This window comes from Hakea prostrata, chromosome 4, assembly GCF_041222555.1.
Source record: "Hakea prostrata isolate BN-2017 chromosome 4, UWA_Hpros_2, whole genome shotgun sequence".
In the NCBI taxonomy this organism is placed as follows: domain Eukaryota; kingdom Viridiplantae; phylum Streptophyta; class Magnoliopsida; order Proteales; family Proteaceae; genus Hakea; species Hakea prostrata.
The window spans coordinates 39237405-39257005 of NC_142603.1; the positions used below are offsets into that span (position 1 = coordinate 39237405).

At 35.8% G+C, this 19601-nt stretch overlaps 2 protein-coding genes across 4 annotated transcripts; one reads left to right on the forward strand and one right to left on the reverse strand.

Moving 5' to 3' along the window:
• The first annotated feature begins 658 nt into the window (after window positions 1–658).
• LOC149018841 (S-protein homolog 29-like) lies at window positions 659–1087 on the forward strand. The gene has a single exon (XM_089153988.1). It carries the CDS (start codon window positions 659–661, stop codon window positions 1085–1087), a length of 429 nt encoding a protein of 142 aa, XP_089010114.1.
• A 9554-nt stretch (window positions 1088–10641) lies between these two features.
• On the reverse strand, window positions 10642–13635 carry LOC149018842 (glycine-rich RNA-binding protein 4, mitochondrial-like). Of its 3 annotated transcripts, XR_016173196.1 has the most exons (6): window positions 13534–13635; window positions 12060–12229; window positions 11895–11963; window positions 11552–11655; window positions 11132–11440; window positions 10642–10680 (listed from the first exon to the last, which is right to left on the reverse strand). XR_016173196.1 is itself a non-coding variant. In XM_089154436.1 (5 exons), exons 2-5 carry the CDS (start codon window positions 12190–12192, stop codon window positions 11291–11293), a joined length of 456 nt encoding a protein of 151 aa, XP_089010562.1. In that variant the 5' UTR covers window positions 12193–12229; window positions 13534–13635; the 3' UTR covers window positions 11014–11290. The 3 variants fall into 3 exon arrangements, 2 of the variants coding, with proteins under 2 accessions (XP_089010562.1, XP_089010563.1); XM_089154436.1 differs by lacking the exon at window positions 10642–10680 and having other exon boundaries at window positions 11014–11440; XM_089154437.1 differs by lacking the exon at window positions 10642–10680 and having other exon boundaries at window positions 11014–11440; window positions 13528–13634.
• Between the last annotated feature and the right edge of the window lie 5966 nt (window positions 13636–19601).

Sequence of the window (19601 nt, forward strand, 5' to 3'; positions counted from 1 at the left end):
AAGCATACCTTCATTACCTTCATCACACAAGGTCCATAACTGGCCCGTGCTCAAATACTCATAATTAGCTAAACAAGGGCAACAAGGTTCAAAAAATTGAACCATCACAACAAAGCCTTTAGGAGAACTGACTCTTGGCTCTCCAATCTAGCCCCGCACGTCTCTTCCAATTTGAATTTTCTACCTTGTGTTTAATACGCATTCATCACAGAATAGAATGAGGTTATTAATGCATGACTAAATACATTTTCAACCCTTAATGAGTTTCCTAGTTTGAAAAATGGAATATCTTTCGTATATTCTCATGGAAAATATATCCCCAGAATATGGTTGAATCACTACGAAATCAAGCCCCTATGGTTCAAGTGGGTTTTCCCAACCCAAAACAGTATAACATAGAAGGAAAAATAATGAACCAGAGCTGGAAACAAGCCAAACATTTGATAAGCATGGTCTAACCAGGATCAGATGTGAATCGAATCAGAATATTCCTCACATACAGATGAGAAATGGTAAGTTTTTGCATGGGAGATAAAATGGAAATAGAGCAAAAGGAATTGAATACAGATATCAAAATTAAGGTTTGTCTTCTATAAATAAAACACAAATCAGTCACTAGCTAGCACCATCTGCAAACCAAGTACCCAGGAGGAGAATAATGGTGAACAGCATGAAGAAGTTTGTTGTCTTCTCTCTCATGATTGCCTTGTTCTTGTCAAGGCCTTCATGTCTTGTACAAGGTAGATTACAGGTGATCATCATCAACGACTTGGGTCCTGGTCCTACAATGGGTCTGCATCTCCATTGCAAATCGAAAGACGATGATCTTGGAGAGCAGCTAAAGTGGTATGGCGAAGAGTTCAGTTGGAGTTTCAATATAAACTTCAGTTTGACAACGCTGTTCTGGTGCAATTTTCACTGGGGAAACAATGTGCAAGGGGGTTGTAAAGTCTTTACAGCATGGGATATGTCTGATAAATCAAATCTTCATTTCAAAAAGGTGAAGCAAGATGGTATATATACAAGCTTATTTAGAGATGGTCCTTATACGAGGTTCTACTCATGGCCAAATGCTACAGCATTATGAGTTATATTTGATGTCTCAGAAACTATTCTGCGTCTGATTGAATAAATTCTTCATCCTGTTACTTGTTATTGGTGTTGCTGAACTAGCTTCTAACAGAAATCATATGTTTATTCTGTCTTTTAATGTCTTGAAACAAATGGAGTTAGATCTCAGCTGTGTAGGAGTCAATATTCATGTTGGGAATGACATTGATTTGGGTTTTCTTTACAATGCAAGATCATCAAATGATGAATTATTTACAAAAACTAAACAAAAACATAAGACTCTGACATGTTGTTCCTCTTCCAAATGGGTTCTTCCTCTTAGAAAATACACCAGATTAATATATCACCCACATCCCAAGATTCTAGTCTAATGTAAACAAATTGAATTTTCAGTTAATGAACCGGTTAATCAACCTGGGGAAACCACTGATGGATGACTAAACAAGCAAGCGAAACCCCAATTCACTTGAATAGGGAAGTCATCCCAATGAGGTAGGTATTGATATTTAAAATATAATATTCCATTCCCTTACAATAAACCGACAATATATAAGAACATCAAATAATGATTTTGAGCCCAACACCAATTGTGATATCTTGGCCCCGGTCACAAGGATACTGACATGCCTAAAGTGTTGAGGAAGTGAAAAGGAAATTGAATAATAAAATGAAATGAAGATGAACCCCATATGTAATTTAGGTCGACCCAGAATTTCGTTCGTGTGCCTATATACAATGAATAGACTGAACCATAAGTGAGGAAATGGTCGCTATAATTTTCTTAACCGAAAGTACCAAAAATTGGATCACCAAGTATATCCCATGTAAGAAATTGAAGTGGGCTTACAAACCTATAAGTGGAAGCCTGAAATTAAAAACCCATTACCCAAGGATATATTAAATAGTATATATATAGTATATATTATGTATATAGTAGATACAGTATCTATTGGTTTCCAGTGATGTTTCTAATAATGGCTCGAGCAAAGTGAAGGTAGAAGACGAGTGAAGGAAGAAGACAAGTGACGGTATAATTCCTTCACCCTTCTATATGATTGATAACAATTGTTATAGGGGTATTTTAATCATATCATATTTAGCGTTACTTCAGTCATTTTAGATTTAAATTTTCAATGAAGTTAATGATTGAAGACGGTGTTAGTTGGTTTGGAACCTAGACATAATTTATTGCACTAACAAAAGTTTAGGTCTCACTAAGAGGATCCACAAATAAATTTTTCTAACTTAAGCTTTTCTTTTTGATGAAAGGTCATTTGTTTTAAAGCAAAAGAAAATAATGTTACTAAAATGCACAGGTTCTAAGGAGTTTCAGTATTATGAATACAAAAAAAGATGATATAAAAGGGAAAATTAAGAGAGAGGAGATAGAATTTGGATAACATAGAAGAGATAGGAACGGGAGAAAGAGAAGAGAAAAGGAGAAGAGGATAAGAGGAGCTAGTTTTGGATCCATGAAGGTTATTCTCCTTGAGTACAACCAAGGTCCGACATGTCGCTCCATGTCGCCGTGTCGGACCCTGGCGACACGGCGAAAAATCGAACCCTTGTTTCGAAGGGTATTTCAGATCATTTTGACCTGAAATTTGACATGTAACCTAATTTGAGATCAATAAATACATTGGGAGTGCTATTTTGACTTAAAACATCACCTAACCTAAAGTTTATAATTGGCACATGTCCGGCTATATGCGGGCAAAACTGAAAGTTTGGAAAATTCATATAAACTAATGTAAATATGCAAAGAGAACACAAATACACAATTAGTAAAGAGATCTACTAAAGTTTACAATTCATTATACAATTATGTTGAGTATGGCTCATGCTTCAAATGAAAGGCTGTTATATATTCAAGATGTAGCGATATATCGCCGACACAGGGCGATATATCGCCTACACAGGGCGATATATTGCCGACATATGGTAAATATCGTGTCGCTGGGGGGAGTCGTGTCGCCCCCCAGCGACACGGAGATATATCGCCGACACAATGAACCATGGGTACAACTATGTCCATCTTCTCTTTAGTTTTGTTTATTATTCTCCCATGTTATAATTCAAGAAACCATGTGTGAAATTGATTTGTGAGATATGATAGTAACCATGTTAGATTCCTATCGAAATCTGAAGGTACATATGTTAAAAGTATGTGCTGATAGTAAGCAGCTTGGTCCACTTAAGCAAGGTTCCGGTATCGAAACCTTGTGGATGCAAAAAATCCCCGCTGGGAGACTCACCCACCACAGCCAGGTGTGCGACCCGGGTCGAACACCGGATTAGTCAAGGCAAAGCCTTGGGAACCGGGGTTGGCAACCCAAAAAAAAAAAGTATGTGCTGATTTAGCTTAGGTTATACAGATTATGAGGATAAGGGTTGTTGTGCAAAACCCTAATTGAATTTCGAAAGATTACTCGAAATTAGGCAATCCAGACTAGGAACCCCTCCATTCCATATTCAAAATTGGGAAATTCGGGCATAATTAGGTCTAGTGATTCTCTATAAACAAAAGCCCTAAATTTGGGAATACGATATGGACCAAAACTTTTAAAGTAAGAATGTACAATGAAACGAGTAATTCTACAATAAGATATAGTAACATTGTTCAATCATTGAATTAGGTACTAACCAGATTGTGAACAATTTATAGGAAGAAAGAATATGCTCTAGAGAAACAGGTAATTAAGTTCTTACCCCTAACTATATGCATAATTGGGTAGCATTGAACCTCTTGTGATGTATGACTTTATGCTAAGATGATTAGTTTTAATAAATACGTACTTATGATGCAAGAAAGTAAATGACATGTTTGTGTGTATGATATGGAGATGACATGACATAGTTATGTTTATGGAATGGGAAAGGGTATGAGTATGTTTATAAAAGGGAAATTGCATAGTTACATGAAATAAAGTGACATGGATATGATAATGGTATGACATGTTTATAATACGGTTATGCTAATAGAACGGTAATGACACTATTATGTTTATAGACTAGAAGTAATATGAATCTATCGAGGAACCTTGAAAAGTACCTCATGTAATATGCACCTAGGACTAAAGAGTAAAGAATGGGATTGGATGATTGTAGCACTACCTTAGAGCTAAAAACCAATTGTGAAATGAAAGAGGAAAATCAACCCTAATAAAGCAAAGGAACTTAAACTCTCCTTTGTGTGATGGTGATACATTCTGATACATCAAGAGGGCATATTGTTGCCACGAGATACATTATGGCTTGAGTTGCTTAAGGAAACTTGTAAGGGCAGTTGGTAGGAGGAAGAGGTGAGTGAATGATGTGGAAAGTCTCAACCCCTTTTTAGTATGACGACAATTCATTCTAATACAAGAAGGGAATGCTTATGAAATCAGATCCATTCCGGCATAAACCAAGATAAAGGAATTCATGCATGAAAGAAGGATAAGAAGAAGAAGACAATTATCAGTTCAAAAAGTATAGATACTTCTTTTCACCCTTCATATCAGGGTGCCATGTAAAATGTAAGGCTCACATCAAGAACCAGAAAATAAGAAAAATGAATGATAGGGACAAGAAGCTTACTTTCAATCGCATTAGAAATACTCCTACTTGTATCATTCTATATTATTCTTCTCATAAACTAGACTCCCATTGTAATTAATGTCTTTCATATGGTTCTTGCTACTATATGTATGATTTAGGTATGCTTTTACTTGCTGAGCTAAAATGCTCATTAAGGGGTTGTATGGTAATGATTCTGTGCCAAATTTTCCAATTCGGCACATAATCCACTTTTTATGCTTCTATGCCAAATTGGGCAAATTTGACATAGAATTTGTACTAAAACCTTGTATGATTGGATATAAATGGGCACGTTTCTTTGGTAAAATTGGCATAGAATCTTGTATGGTATGCACAGAATCATGGTACAAAATGGGCACCCTTTTTTTTTTAACGAAATAATTAAAAAAAGGTAAATACACATGAGTTGATATACAATTGCTCACATAAAATCATGTGAGATTATAATATTTCAAGTGATTGGTGGGAGTCTAGCTCTTGCTGCCAATTGATTTGCAATTGTCTTCCTTTGCTCTTCCATTTGTCTTGTTTCATTTTGGGTGTTTTTAAGGGGAACATAAAGGTCCGTTATGACTTCTTTAGGTATCCAATGTGGGTCTCCAGACTCTTGAAATTTTTTGTTAGCAACTTGCTCGTCGCGGATATGGTTATGAATAGCACAACAAGCAATGACAATTCTAGCTTGAGTACATAATTTAAACCCGTGACGCATTTTAACAAAAATTGGAAACCTGCTCTTTAGGCACCCAAAACACCTTTCTATAATATTCCTTACCGAAGAGTGCCTGTGGTTGAAAAGTTCAACTGCAATCCTTGGCCCTCAGCCTCTCCCCCTAAAATCTCGTAAATGATACCTATTGCCCTTGAATGGTGTCATGAATCCAGTCATAGTCGGGTATCCGGAGTCAACCATATAATACTTACCTACAACAAATTAAGATAATAAAAGTTAGTCCCATCAGTTTAGATCCGATGAAGGGTTAAAAAGAATCGATGAAGTAGTTGTATTAAATTTATCCGGAGGAGGTTGAAAAAAATTTTAACTGGGGTTTGTAATCTCTTGTCAAAAAACTCTGCAATCATTTGCAAAACCTTCCCAGCCAGAATAGACAAACATGAATTTGATGTCAAATGAACACGCACACATGAATTTTGTGTGGTGATTTGTTCCTTCCACGAAATGGTACTTGTCTTTTAGCCCATACCACTACATGCACATGACTATCATCAATTGCACCAGTACAATACTAATATAATGAACATTTTCCAACTCATTAATAGATGTCGATGAAAAACATAGAGTATAAACGTTTAATATTGTATTCCAATAATGAAAACGTGTATCATACCTTAAAGTAAGGAAAATGTTTTGGATTTGTGAGAATCTCATTTGGAATTGCATCAAGGTTAGGAGGCTTGATGTTTTCTTTGCTTAACATTACAAAAGCATTTAACACTCTCTTGAATACTCTTGTGATTGTCTTTGGCGAACGTTGGAAATCTTCCGCGACATCCCTATATCTAAAGTCACGACCAACTAATCACAAAAATATGCCAAGTTGTTCATCAACATGAATGTACCTAGTATCATCTAACCACCCTTGATGTCGCATTTTAGACTCTAGGCTATAGAACATGTGTTGCTCCATCTTGAATTTCTCGTAGACGCAATCTACATGTCCCTCTAAGATTTCTCTAACACGTTCCGATCCCCATGAGTTTACTATCTAGTATTGGCTCAGGGACACGGGTCACTTGTGGTTGATCTATCAGTAGCATCTCCGAACCTAAAAACTCCATGAAAATCTCTTCATCTGAATCACTAGATGTATCCATATTATGAATATAGTCCTTGAAAATAATCACATGAATCCTATTCAAATAAAAAAAAGAGATAACACCCATCATTAATTCATAACATTCCATACAATCCATACTTAAGAGTTTATAATCCATACCCTATTAAAAAGATGAACATAATGCATACTATGCAAATCCAAAGTTTTATAATCCAATGGTAACCTATTAAAAAACACACATAAGTTGCATCCAATGCACATCCAAAGTAGGAGGGTACATACCCTATTTAAAAGCATATAATATCACCCCGAATCCATAGGCATATATAATCCATACAATCCATAACCCAAAAAACAAAAAAAATATATACATCCAAACATTCTTATACAGACCAACTGCATATAATATCATCCTGAAAACACAAATTGTTCAAGCTTGAGTAAGGTCACTGGGGTGGTTGGATACTAATGGATAGTGGTAATTATAGAATTCAGAAAAATATGCTTGACTTGGGGGGTGGGAAGATATCAGCACTTCTCTAAATGTCGGATCCAACTTCACATGTAAGATTGTCTTGCCTAACGTGGAGGTACCAAATTCATTTTCATAAGAATACTTATGGCATTAGCAATACTGAAATCATTAGTATCACTAGATGTTGCACTTCTTTGAGTTAGATAATTGTCCCACTTTGCCAAACTTATTTTTGAGAAGGACTGAATTGCACTTGAATTGCTAAATCCTGGGCATGGGCTCTTTTTCTTCCTTCTCTTTGTATTTGGAGTCTTCTTATGCCTTTCAGTAGGAAGGACGGGTCCATTGGATATACGAAGCTGAGGGATGGGTGACACCTCAAGATTGCCTTTAGAAAAGATGTTAATTTCATCTTCACCTAAGCTGTCATCACCCACATACTCATCATTATCCCTGCTCAAGTCCATTGAAGATTGCAGTGCAATGTCTGGACTAATCGCTTCTTCACCAATAGCATATGTGTCTCCAAAGATCTTACACAATTCTTCCCACTTAGGAAGGCCATGCCTCTTAAACTTAGCCCAACTTGGATTAACCTGTTGTAAATATTGTACAAATAAGTACACATAATCCAATGATCCAACTGTTTAAAATATATTTAAAAATATAGCTCAAATTACCTTGATATGAATTTCTCATAAGGACTCACCATCAACAGTGGCAGTTTTGTTGATAGGGTTGCACCCAAATCTCAAAGTTTCCAGTAACCTTTTTAAACTAGGATATTGCTACCTTACATTGTTAAACTTGTTTGTCAACTGCTTCATTTCAAAATTTAAGTTTGACTTGCTTCTAAATTTCTCCAAAATATTTCTCCACCCAACTTTATTGAATGTGGATGTTGTTCTATTTGAAGCCTTGACCTTTTCAACCATTATTTCTATAAAAAGTCTCGTATTCTCTTGGCTCCAACTATTTTTATTATTATTATTATTTTTTTTTTTTTTTTTTGCCAAAACTACTAAATTTGATTGGATGACAATGACATTTTGCAAAAGCTACTAAATTCATGCCAATGGAGGAGTAGTAGGATGGTTAGGAACCTGACTTCTTAGTGGAAAGGTCATGGGTTCAACTCCTACCGGCGGCATATGTAATATCCCTATCCCTATATATAAAAAGCGCCTTTGTACCGGGAAAAAAAAAACTACTAAATTCATACAAATAATATATGATTAAACCATACAAGTTACTAACAATATAGTAGTATGAACAACAATTACTAAAGGGGCTAACAAATAATAAAGACATCAAAGCATTTATTATATCAGTTCGCAAAAAGATATAACTAAGCAGATGAACCCAATAGAAATAGAAGTACACCACCTAATACAAATACTCCTATCAGTACATGTCTAATTAACACTACATCCTTCTCTATATTCTCCATACATTTTCATTCCCCTTTTTTGGGACTTCAACAGTTCCCTAACTAGTGGGTCATCTCGTATTGTTTCCATCCCACATGAAGGAGTGGTTGTTGGCATTTCTCCTATTGGTTCACACCATTGAAAAAAACTACATCCCCTCGAAAATGATGCACATCCTTGATATAACCTATTAGGATGTCGGGCTGATGTTGAAATTCTGACTCCAGCCAGGTTCCCACAGCTGCAATTTGTATTGTTGAACTTCAGATAAGAACTTCCAACATCGTTCACATTGGATGTTGAGATGCTGATACAAAGAACACAGTGATCCAAGCAGCAAAGAAAGGAAATATTATTAACATAGCTACAACAAAAAGATGAGGGACAACTAAAATTAGTTTATTACCGCTGCCATGAAATATTTGTTTAATTGTTTCACTAAGATCTTATTACATTTTTATTAACCCTTCCTAGAATCTCATTCAACAATTAGAGCCCTTGTGTAAAGAAGTTCTTTATTCAATTATACGAAGCCCCCAATCCCTGCCCAACCCCACAAGAAAAAAAGAAACCATAGGGAAGCTGGAAAGCAATCTGCTGTTTTGGACAGACTACTTTCCAGCTTCACTACTATTTAAAATATTTTGTTTCTTTTCTTCATTGCAACCTTAATCCCAACCACCCCTTCATGAGAACCATTTAAGCGGCAATGACTGCATAGAAACATGAACAAGCACCTGTTGGTGAGTTCATTTCGGACTCTCTTATCCGGAGAATCTCTTGGGCTTATCTCTTGGCCTTATTTGTTCGGTGATTTGTTGTGAATAGAACTTTGGTCGTTCTTGATGACTGGTCTCCATAACTATCCATTATGAGCAAACTGCTCTTTAAATATACCTATCCGGCTCATCAGATTGGATGTTGGTCGGCCCGAACCATGGTCAGCCCAACTTAGATATTTGATCCTTAATAGATACCAACTTTGGCCCATGGCGAGCTTTATAGCCAATAGGCACGACAAACTAAGCTAGAACCTAGATACCCTAGTAACCTTAGATTACATTTTCTTTTGGGAGTCCGGATTGCCTACTACTCCCCCGGCATCTTTTAAGGAAAAATTACATGATTAACTAGTTTTAGGTTTCTCTTTACAAAAGTAACCACCCAAGGTTTCTTTAACAAAACTAAACAAAAACTAGTTTCTTTTACCACAAAATTGGCTTCCTACTATGTAGTCCAAATCTTTAAATTTTTATTATTACTTGGATATTGACACCTGTTGTGTGTAGATGAGTTTTCATCCCTAAGTTTATATAGATATAGGACTGTATTGCACTATCATTTATTATTGAAATCTATTCACTTTAGTCTTTCACTTGAGATTGATTATCACTTCGTTCGTGACTCAATTGCTTCCAAGCAATTGGTTGTTTGCTATAATTCTACCATTGATCATGTTGCGGATATCTTCACTAAAAGACTTCCCAAGCAACAGTTTCTTCTTCTTCATGACAAGCTCAGGGTTACAGACTCCCTCCGCTTGCACACAAACTTAACGCGTTCATGGTTTACCTCATGCCTTTGGGCTTCATTCGTGAATATAGGAGCTGACAAAGGTGATCCTACAAATCTTTCACTAAGACACCGTTTGTTTGCTGGAATAACGGTAGGTTGAGTAAATGTTTAAAAAAACAAAATTTTCCATGAAATCCCAAAATTATGGTTTGTTTGGTTCATGGGGTGGGAAAGCTGATAGAAAGGTGCGGTAGCATGCTAACTTTTTCACCTCAAGCCTTTTTAAAACCCTACAAAATAAGTGAAATTTTGTAAAAAAATGTAACAATAAAATATAACTCACATTTAACATTTTTTACAAAATCCTTTCATTTCATTTCCTTCTTGGTGATATAACTCACAATGCAAGCCATTGGATCATGAAATTGGCATGTTGAAGCTCCCAATCTAACATAGATATCTCCTGCATTGCTACAAAACTGACGCACTGCCCACTAATATACATATTGAACCAATCCCTCAAGCCATAGGGCCTAAGTAGTCTATTTTTTCGCTGCTGAGAACATTAACTAGATAAGCAAAAATTTCACGGATTTTGATAACTTATTAATGAAACTTTGCTTTGAATTTATTTTGTCTCTTTGCTTCAGCTATAAGAAGGGTGAAAGCCTTGCTGCTGAGAGCTAAACACCTAAGATTAAGTAACCTAGGTCAGAGAAGTGGAACACCTCCTTCACTTTTCTTCTCTTGTTCAAATATGTGCTGAAGCTGCTGCTGTGTGAACTATTGTTGTCCTCCATTCAATCCTGACCTAGCCTCTACAATCTGATTTGGCCATATCCCTAAGACTTCTAGTTCTGTCCTAGGGTTCGGTCATCCTTCATTTTAGCCTTACATTACACTGTCAACCTGAAACCAATCCAACCTAGTTGAAACTTGAAACCTCAATATTCAGAAGCTTAACTTAAAAAAAGTTGTAGTGATTGGTATAGCCTTCAAACTGAATTTTAATTGAATCAATTTTCTCTCATTTGTTTCATGTATGAATAGTTTTCTCAACAAGCTAGTCCCTGTGTATGCACAAGAAATGATGATTTGCATCTGTCAATCAAATTCACTAAATTCTAAAATGATGATTTGCATCTGTCAATCAAATTCACTAAATTCTAAATTTTTTTTGTAATTCTGCTACTGAGCCTACGTCAGGCCCAAAAAGCGTTCCACTATAACAGAACCATAGGTTACCACTTAGCACGACTGACCCAGCCGCATTCACCAACAATTAACTCTGCAATTATAGACTTAGTACAATCCAGATACAGTTCATCAAATAGAAGAAAGAAACACAAACAGCCTAACCTATCCAAAACCAGAATTGCAGGCAGAGATGCCATGTTACAGAGCATCAGACTGATGAACTCTTAGAACCCACCAGACCCTTCAGCAGCACCACCACCAAAACCTCTATCCCCACGATAACCGTCACCAAAGCCACCACCAAAACCACCACCACGGGGTGCACTAGGCCTCTCATTAGCAAAACTCACACGAATGTTTCGCCCATCTAGTTCCTGGTAAGATGGTCATTCGGAGTAAGCAAATGCTCTATTGGCAAGCAAATTCACTGTACTGGAAAGTGTTCAAGTAAATCTATTAGTAAAATATCCCTTTCTCACACAAACCTGGCCATCCATGGATAATGCTGAGTTGGCAGATTCACTATCAGCAAAGCTGATAAATCCAAACCCTCTTGACCTCCCAGTATCTCTATCCGCAATAACTCTTGCTGCATTATAACACCAAGCGAAAATGAATACATCTCAGCTATTGTCTTAACCTCACCAAGAAATAATCTTCAAACTCAGAAGGATAAAGAACCTACCGGCTATTTAAATTCTTCCGAGGAAAATAAGGAAAAAATTTAAAGGCAAAACCATTTCAGTTTTATTCAGCATGTATGCAATTCTATATACTGTGATTCAACTTAATTAACATGTAACTGACACTAAAACAGAAATAGTTCACCTTCAGTCACGGTACCATGGCTGGAAAATGCTTCTTTAAGAGACTGATCATCAGTTCCAAAACTAAGACCTAACCAAAAAAAGAGTCAACCACCATCAATATCCTATTCCTTTGATCTACGTACATGTTCATTCAGCCAAAAAAAACACAAACTTCAGTATATACCTCCAATAAAGAGTTTTGTGGAAACAAATCGGACAGCATTCAGCATAGATGTCACTGGAAGTTGCCCATTAGACGTAACAGTTTGTGACATGCTCTGCCTCAGAAGACCCGCAAATCTACTAGACATTGCCATTTTGATTTGTGATTTTTAAAAACCGGTCTTCTCAAGGCTGTAGCAAGAGGAAACTATTTTAACTTCACAACAAAAAAGCTAGAGGGCTCCAGAACAGCAGCAGCCATCCAAAGTGCAAAACAGATAAATTGACATGTACCATCTCTTTGAGTTTAAAACCAACTTCCAACAAAAGACTTTGAAGCAAATTCAACCTCAATGCATTAATCCAATTTGTTTCTAGAGAAAGAATATCTTAGAATCCTCAAGTTGTATTACATGTCAAGAGATTATCATATTCGCCAATAATATATCCTTTATGTCTTCAAAAATCATGTAACAAGAATAAGAAGAAAAGAAAAATGACTCGGTTCGACCCATAATAAGAAAAGTTACTGAATATATTATGCCCCAAGAAGGTTCCTCACATAAGCTCAACTCTGTCCGAAGTCAGAAACCAATTCAAACCATTCAAAGCAGAAGTTACACATCCCTCATCTGTGCCAGACCGAAGAGAAAAGGGGGGTTTTTGGGTGCAACAAGATGCTCCAAACTCAGTGTCACAGCATGAGTCTGCTTTGTCTTTCTATTCCAAGGGCATAATGGCACCAAATCACAATGCACATATACATTATCAATCCAGTTTCAAACTCCTATGTTATACAAATATAGAGAGACATATCTCTAAGCACATTTCTGTTTATTACATCTTCCCAATCCTTCCAGAACCAAACAAAATATACCCAAACATAAAAGGGACACCCATGAAAAAATCTCTCTCTCATACACGACCAAATCCACCACCCAAAATAATGAGAGGGGGAAGGGAACTGCTCACAGATATTAAGCAAACAATTGTCCAGCCGCTTCAAAACCAAAATAACAAACATAGCTGCATATGAGTGAGAGGGAGACCAAACTAATTAAAACGCACAATCGATTGCAGGGTTTCCCCTTAAATATGTAGAACCATACTAAAATCATGATCAGATGTTGCGGCCACTCTTTTGAAGCCGCAAGTGCATCAAATGTGGATCAGACAATCTAACTATGAGATTAAATTTATATGAGCTCCGCGAGGTTAACATGGATACCTAATTCAGGAAGAATATACAAGAAAAAAGAAACAACATTAAGTCAATAAAATTAAAACAAAAAAAACAACAGAGTGATAACATGCATTCAAACCATACAAGGAGCTTAAGGAATCAAATTTTGGGAACAAGAACAGGGCAATCTAAATCAAAACTATAAACGAACAACAGAAAGATATAATATCTGAAGAATACACAAAAAACGCGTCGTCTATATGTTTTCAGAGAGAAATTCACTCGTAAAACAAGCAGAGCAACGTGCCTGTACCTCTGAAACTTGGAAACTCCTAATGGGAGGAGGGAGAGGGCTTATGGGGTTTTAGATCAGACGGAGAAATGAAAGCCGCTAGGGTTTAAGCAGTTCCACGACTTTACTACTTGGCTGGCTGGTAGTGCATCAAAACATACGAAATAATAAAAAATAACAATAATTACTGTTGCCCACCATACTATCGTTTAATTACTTATCAAATCCTACACTTTATGAATTTGCTATTGTCTCCTTCACTTCGAACTGTTTTTTTTTTTTTTTTTTTTTTTTTTTTTTTTTTCTTCGGTAAACCACTCTTTATTAAGACAAAGTACGGTTACAACCGCCCAACTCCTGGACAACAAATCCAGGAGCCAGAGAAAGCTCACAGGCCAGAAACACCTAGAACCAGAAGAAAGACCACCACGGGCCAAAGCATCCGCAACCAAGTTAAAGGAGCGAGAAATCCAAGAAAAAGAAACAACAAGAGGGGGCATAGAAAGAGCTAAAATCTCATCCGCAATAGGGGAGATAGAAAGGATATCAGAGCCACCAGCTTGCAACATAGAGATGGCTAACAAGGAGTCCGATTCTAGCATCACAAACTTGTAACCAGATTGAATTGCAAATAGAAGGCCCTCTTTCATAGCTTCTAGTTCACCTTTTATAGCCGAACACATTCTACTAAAATCAGAAATTGCAAAGAGAATAAACCCATTATGATCACGCCCAACAAAACCAATGCCACCCATAAGCTGACCATCACAAAAAGCGACATCCAAATTGATTTTAATCCAGCCCACATTCGGGCCCACACTTCTAACCGTGTTAAGTGTCTGTTAACTGGTAGTACATAAAATCCATTTTATCCTTCATTCATAAATCTAATTTTGACTTATTTTAAGAGATAGATGAAGAGGTGAAGAGATACTCTCTTCACCCACCTTCTTCAACCGAATGTGAATCAGCCCTAATCCCCCTATGGCGCTGCTACTATGATGCTCAATGATGGGTTCAGTCAACTTTGTAGGATTTTCTGAGATCCATTAGTAAAGTTGTTAATAGAAGGAGATTGACAGAAGAAAAATGATCAAACATTAAACAAAATAGAAATTTGTAAAGTCACCAATAAACCTAGATCAACATCAGGAGAAAGGTCATTGGCTTTCCATTCTTCTTCTTTTTTAATAGATTTTTTTATACATTTGCATAATGTTCTGATCATGAAAAGGAAGATAACCAGCCATTAAAACGAACAAAATCATTCCCCATAACCAAATACTCAATAGCATTGTGAGCCAGAGCTTCAACGGCTACATATGCAGAGGTTCCACAGAAGGTATGTAACAATATGTCCTGCCTAATCTGATCTGATACCTCGCTAAGGCAGCTCTACCTTAGCGCTTCCTGAAAGAAACTTACCTCCTCTGTGATCTGGAAGTCTCCACCACTTCATGGTTCTCCCTTGGTGCCTCCAAAAGAAATCCACCTATGTCTATGTGAAAATCTCCACCAACTCTGTCTGCCACACCCAACACCCCTTCCCTTTTATGTTTTTAATCCTCTCAAACTCAACTCATTAGACATGATGGCGATGAATTAGAAATCTTTGGTTCCCACTTATGGAAGTTTGAGGAAATCAAATTTAAGTGATTATGTGTATGATGCATTGGTTGATAGTGTTTATTCAAATACTGAGATGCACTGAGGATTAAAACATGGCAAGTAACCATTGAAATATGTAGTTCAGCATCTTGTATGAGTGTTAGCTTGAAGCTTTCTTGATGAGCTATGTGATTCAATAGGGAGTGATGCATGGAAGCCATTACCAATCTATGCTTCTTCCATATACTCTTTTTGTTTCCTCTGCAATTAATTACTTACGTCATCTTTATTTGTGTATTTAGTAAAATTTTCCTTTGGGTGATTAAAAATACACAAAGGGAGGGAAGAGACCAAAGGAGAGGAAGAGGAGGGGGTTTGGAGGAATGTCTCGGCTAGGAAACCCTAGCTAGCAAGGTCAAAAGGGATTGTTCAAGCCCTAGGGTAACAACAATATGTTTACTCCTTGGGAATGAACTAAAGTTTTATGAGGAAGAAAGGAGAGTTTTGAGTTTACATCTTTGCATATAGCCTTTCAAATCTAGTCAGGAGATCTGGATTTGGAAGTCTATCTGCAGAGATCATAGTCCATCCAAATGTGAGATATATGTTTTGAAAATCAACTTCCTAATAGTGCTTGCAGCAGAGGATCTCCAGTGGTTTTCACAAGCGGGGGCCAATTGTTCTGTCACATTTACTTCTACATCTTGTGTATTTCAAGACCAACAATCAACGAAGACTATTGCAGCGAGTAAATGTTTTGGTCATTTCTATTACCTGGACTTACCTTTCCCTCCACCTTTTGTTGTCTTTACTGTACATGGTAGACATTTCAACATTTCGCATTGGTGATTAGACCACCCTAGTCTCAATTTAACCTCTTCTTTTAAACATTTGGATTCTAACGTTTTATTATCAAATAAATGTACTTGTACTATATGTTCTTTGGCTAATCATACAAGACTATCATTTCCTTTGACAAAGTACACAAGACTACATCTTGATGTTTGGGATCCACATCGCTTAACATCTATGGCTGGCACCATTATTTTTTAAGTAATTGATGATTACTCACGAAGCACTTGGATTTATTTAATGGCTTCAATAACTAAGGTGAATCATCTCATTCTTCAATTCTTTACTATGGTTCAAACCAACTAACACCCATATAAAATGCCTTTATTCTGATAATGAAATTGATTTTTTTTAATGCACTCATCAATTAATTTTTGGCCTCTTGTGGTGTTCTCCACCATTCCAGTTGTAAACACCCCCCCCCCCCAATAAAATGGAGTTGTAGAATCCAAACACCGGTATTTACTGAACATTGCACGAGCTTTATATTTCAAAGTTAATTTGCCATTGGAAAATTATTTTTTTTGGGGGGGGGGGGGTTATGAGGAGGGGGTTTGTGTTCTAATTGCTTGTAACATCATAAATCATCTTCCCACCCGCTGTGCTCCATGGTAGGATAGCTTATGAAGCATTGTTTAACAAAATCCCAACTTTTTCTTATATGTGTGTGTTTAGTTGTTTGTGTTTTGCTAAGAACATTACTATATTACATAAATTTGATAAAAGGGCTTCCCCTATAATTTTTATTGGTTATTCATACAAGCAAAAATGTTATCACATCTTTGATCTTTTGTTCAAAAAGACAACGGTCAGTCATGACGATATTTTCTATGAAAATATTTTTCCTATCTTAAATTTGCACAATAGAATACACCATTAGAAAATTCTGTAAAGTCATGGTTAGAAAATCTCATAAGTTCTAAATTGTCCTTAATGTGCTATATGACTTTACGATATTGCTCTTTACTCCTTACCTACACTTTGGAAAAAATTCATTGATCTACTCTATTTAAAAAGATTTACGTACTTCATAAGATTGTGTCAAAGTTTTACCTTGATGGGTTTAATTTTGAAATTATTTACTTTTTCTTTTTTGAGAATATTTACATACTAACTATTTTAATGTTTTTCATTCCTTCCTAAAAAAGAAGAAGTTGACATTAACTACCCAAAATATCATTTTAAAGTTTTTTTCTTAATAATTTACTCCTAAAATCTTGTAAACACTATTCAGGTATTTTTAAAAGATTTTTAACGAAGTTACTCCTACAATTTTAGTCCTCTACTTTATTTAAATATATTTTTTTAATAATTTACTCCTCTATTTTGTTACCTATCCTCATGCTTTTCATTTTATTGATAATTTACTCCCTAAATAAATAAAATATAATGGATAGCAAAAATTGTGGTCAAATATCAAATAAATTTTAGAAATATTGTTGTAAGTTTTCTTTATTTTCTCAATAATTACTCCTTAAAAATAATAAAAATATTATTCTTAATTTTTAAATACTTATTCCCATCAAATTAAGATACAGTGGATCAAAAAGATATTGTGAAATTTTACAAACTCCTTCACTACGTCAACTCAAGAAACAAAAGTAATGAAGTAAAAACCAGAAGAATTTTTGGAGTTTATCAAATTATAATAAATTTGGGAAGATCCTTTTGGTAGAACCTACAGTAAACTCAGGACAGTAAGGGCAATTTAGGAATTTTAAGATTATTTATCTATAAATTAATGGAATTGACTAGCGGAGTTACTATCGTGCAAATTTAAGAGACATCTTAGGATGTCTTTGCCAATTTGATATATTCTTGTGATGTCTGTGCTTTTCGCTACTCATTTTGGTGTGTCCTTGAAAGTTTTTGAAAGATAACTATGTATGAAATTACCATGCAACCCTCATAAACAAGTGAAGATCCCACGTAGTGTGATGCATGCATAAATTTTGGAGTAGGGAATGCAATTCTGGGAATTCAAGTTATGGTGGGGTCATAAGAGATGGCAATGGTGCTATCATGTGGAATTTTTCTGGTCTCTTCTGGGATAAAAGATGCAACCTTAGCACTTTCGTCAGCCAACGCATGTGCAAGCTTTAGAAACGAAAGAAGTAATCTCTTTCATATCTAATAAATACATTTACCTTATTTTAGCTAGAGTACAATTTATCATTTAAGACCTTTAAAGGGACCAATGCAAACCTACTAAATGTCACGAACTCATATGGAAAATGTTGACGAATTTCCTATATAAATTCCATTCCACATTTCGCGATCATATTTCCTTGAAGTTCTAATCGAGAAACTTTTGGTTTAGATCTTTTAGCTATAGTCTTGTTTTATTACTCTTCCTTCTTGTTGTCTCAACTTTTCGAAGTTTATAATTTTTTGAGATTCAATTGGAGAACCTTTTAGGTAAGGTTCTTTTAAAGGAGATGCGTTGGGATGCTTTAGAACTTCCACGATCAAGTTCTAATGGTTGCATGGTATACTTTGTGTATCGTTCTTATAAGCTAGTTCTTTTGGAACTAGTGAGATTTGGTGTATGTGGGGCAACTATTGTTGCAGTGATGAATGCTTAAGGTGCTTCAGTGTGTGTATTACAATCTTCATTTTCTAATAAAAGTTTGGTCCTTTATTTGAAAAAAACAAAAGAATGGGATGTGTAGAATCAGTGGAAGATAATATAGAATCCTTTGAGGATATTATAGAATCATTGGCAAAATAATATATAACCTTTGAAAGATAATAGGTATTCAGATGGAGATTGGTTATCTTTCCCATTTAGTCCAAGTAGATGTAGCTGACTGTGGGTTGTCAAGTGAGATTCCACCATAAATTAGGAAGCTTTTCAACTTAAAATGGATTTGGAGACTCTGAATCTTTTGGACCAAAGTGATATGGGTCTAAAGACTTTGAATCCCCTTTAGCTCCTTGTCTCCTCTCCCCATTCACAGTGACTGCTTGGTAACTAGTTTGTTTGTTTGTTTGTTTTTTTTTCACCATCAAAGTAGTCAAGCACTCAAGCCAAACCTAACTAATGTTGCGCATAAGAAATTGACACTATTTTAGTTTAGTATTTATGGAAATTGTAGATCATTTAAAGTAAAGGAAATAATCAACTACAAATGAATTATCCAATTGAAATCAAGTATTTATCTAGAACTACTTGTTGGGGACGGATGCACAACTACGACAAAGAACACAAGCAAAACACACTCAAAACCACAATGAACTTAATGTGGTTTGGTAAGATTGCCTACATCCACATAAGAAAAAGAGACTCCACTATTTCTTGAAAATCTCACCACTCTCACACCTTACAAAGTGTTACCCTTTGCTTGTCTTTCTTTTATTATGTTATCCCACAAAGATTATTTATAGAGAAACCCAAAACCTTAGTTCCCATACAATTATAATTCTACCATTGTACAAGTATTTGACCCAAAACTTGTTCCAATTACAAATATGTTCACTTTTAAGTATATGGACCCACAAAAAACTAGACATACCAAACCCAACAATAATAACCATCAACATGAAACACTTTGTATTTTTATTCTATTTAAGCAAAGAGAAGGGATGTGGGTTAACGCAGTAGAACCCATTGCTCTTAGTTTCCAAAA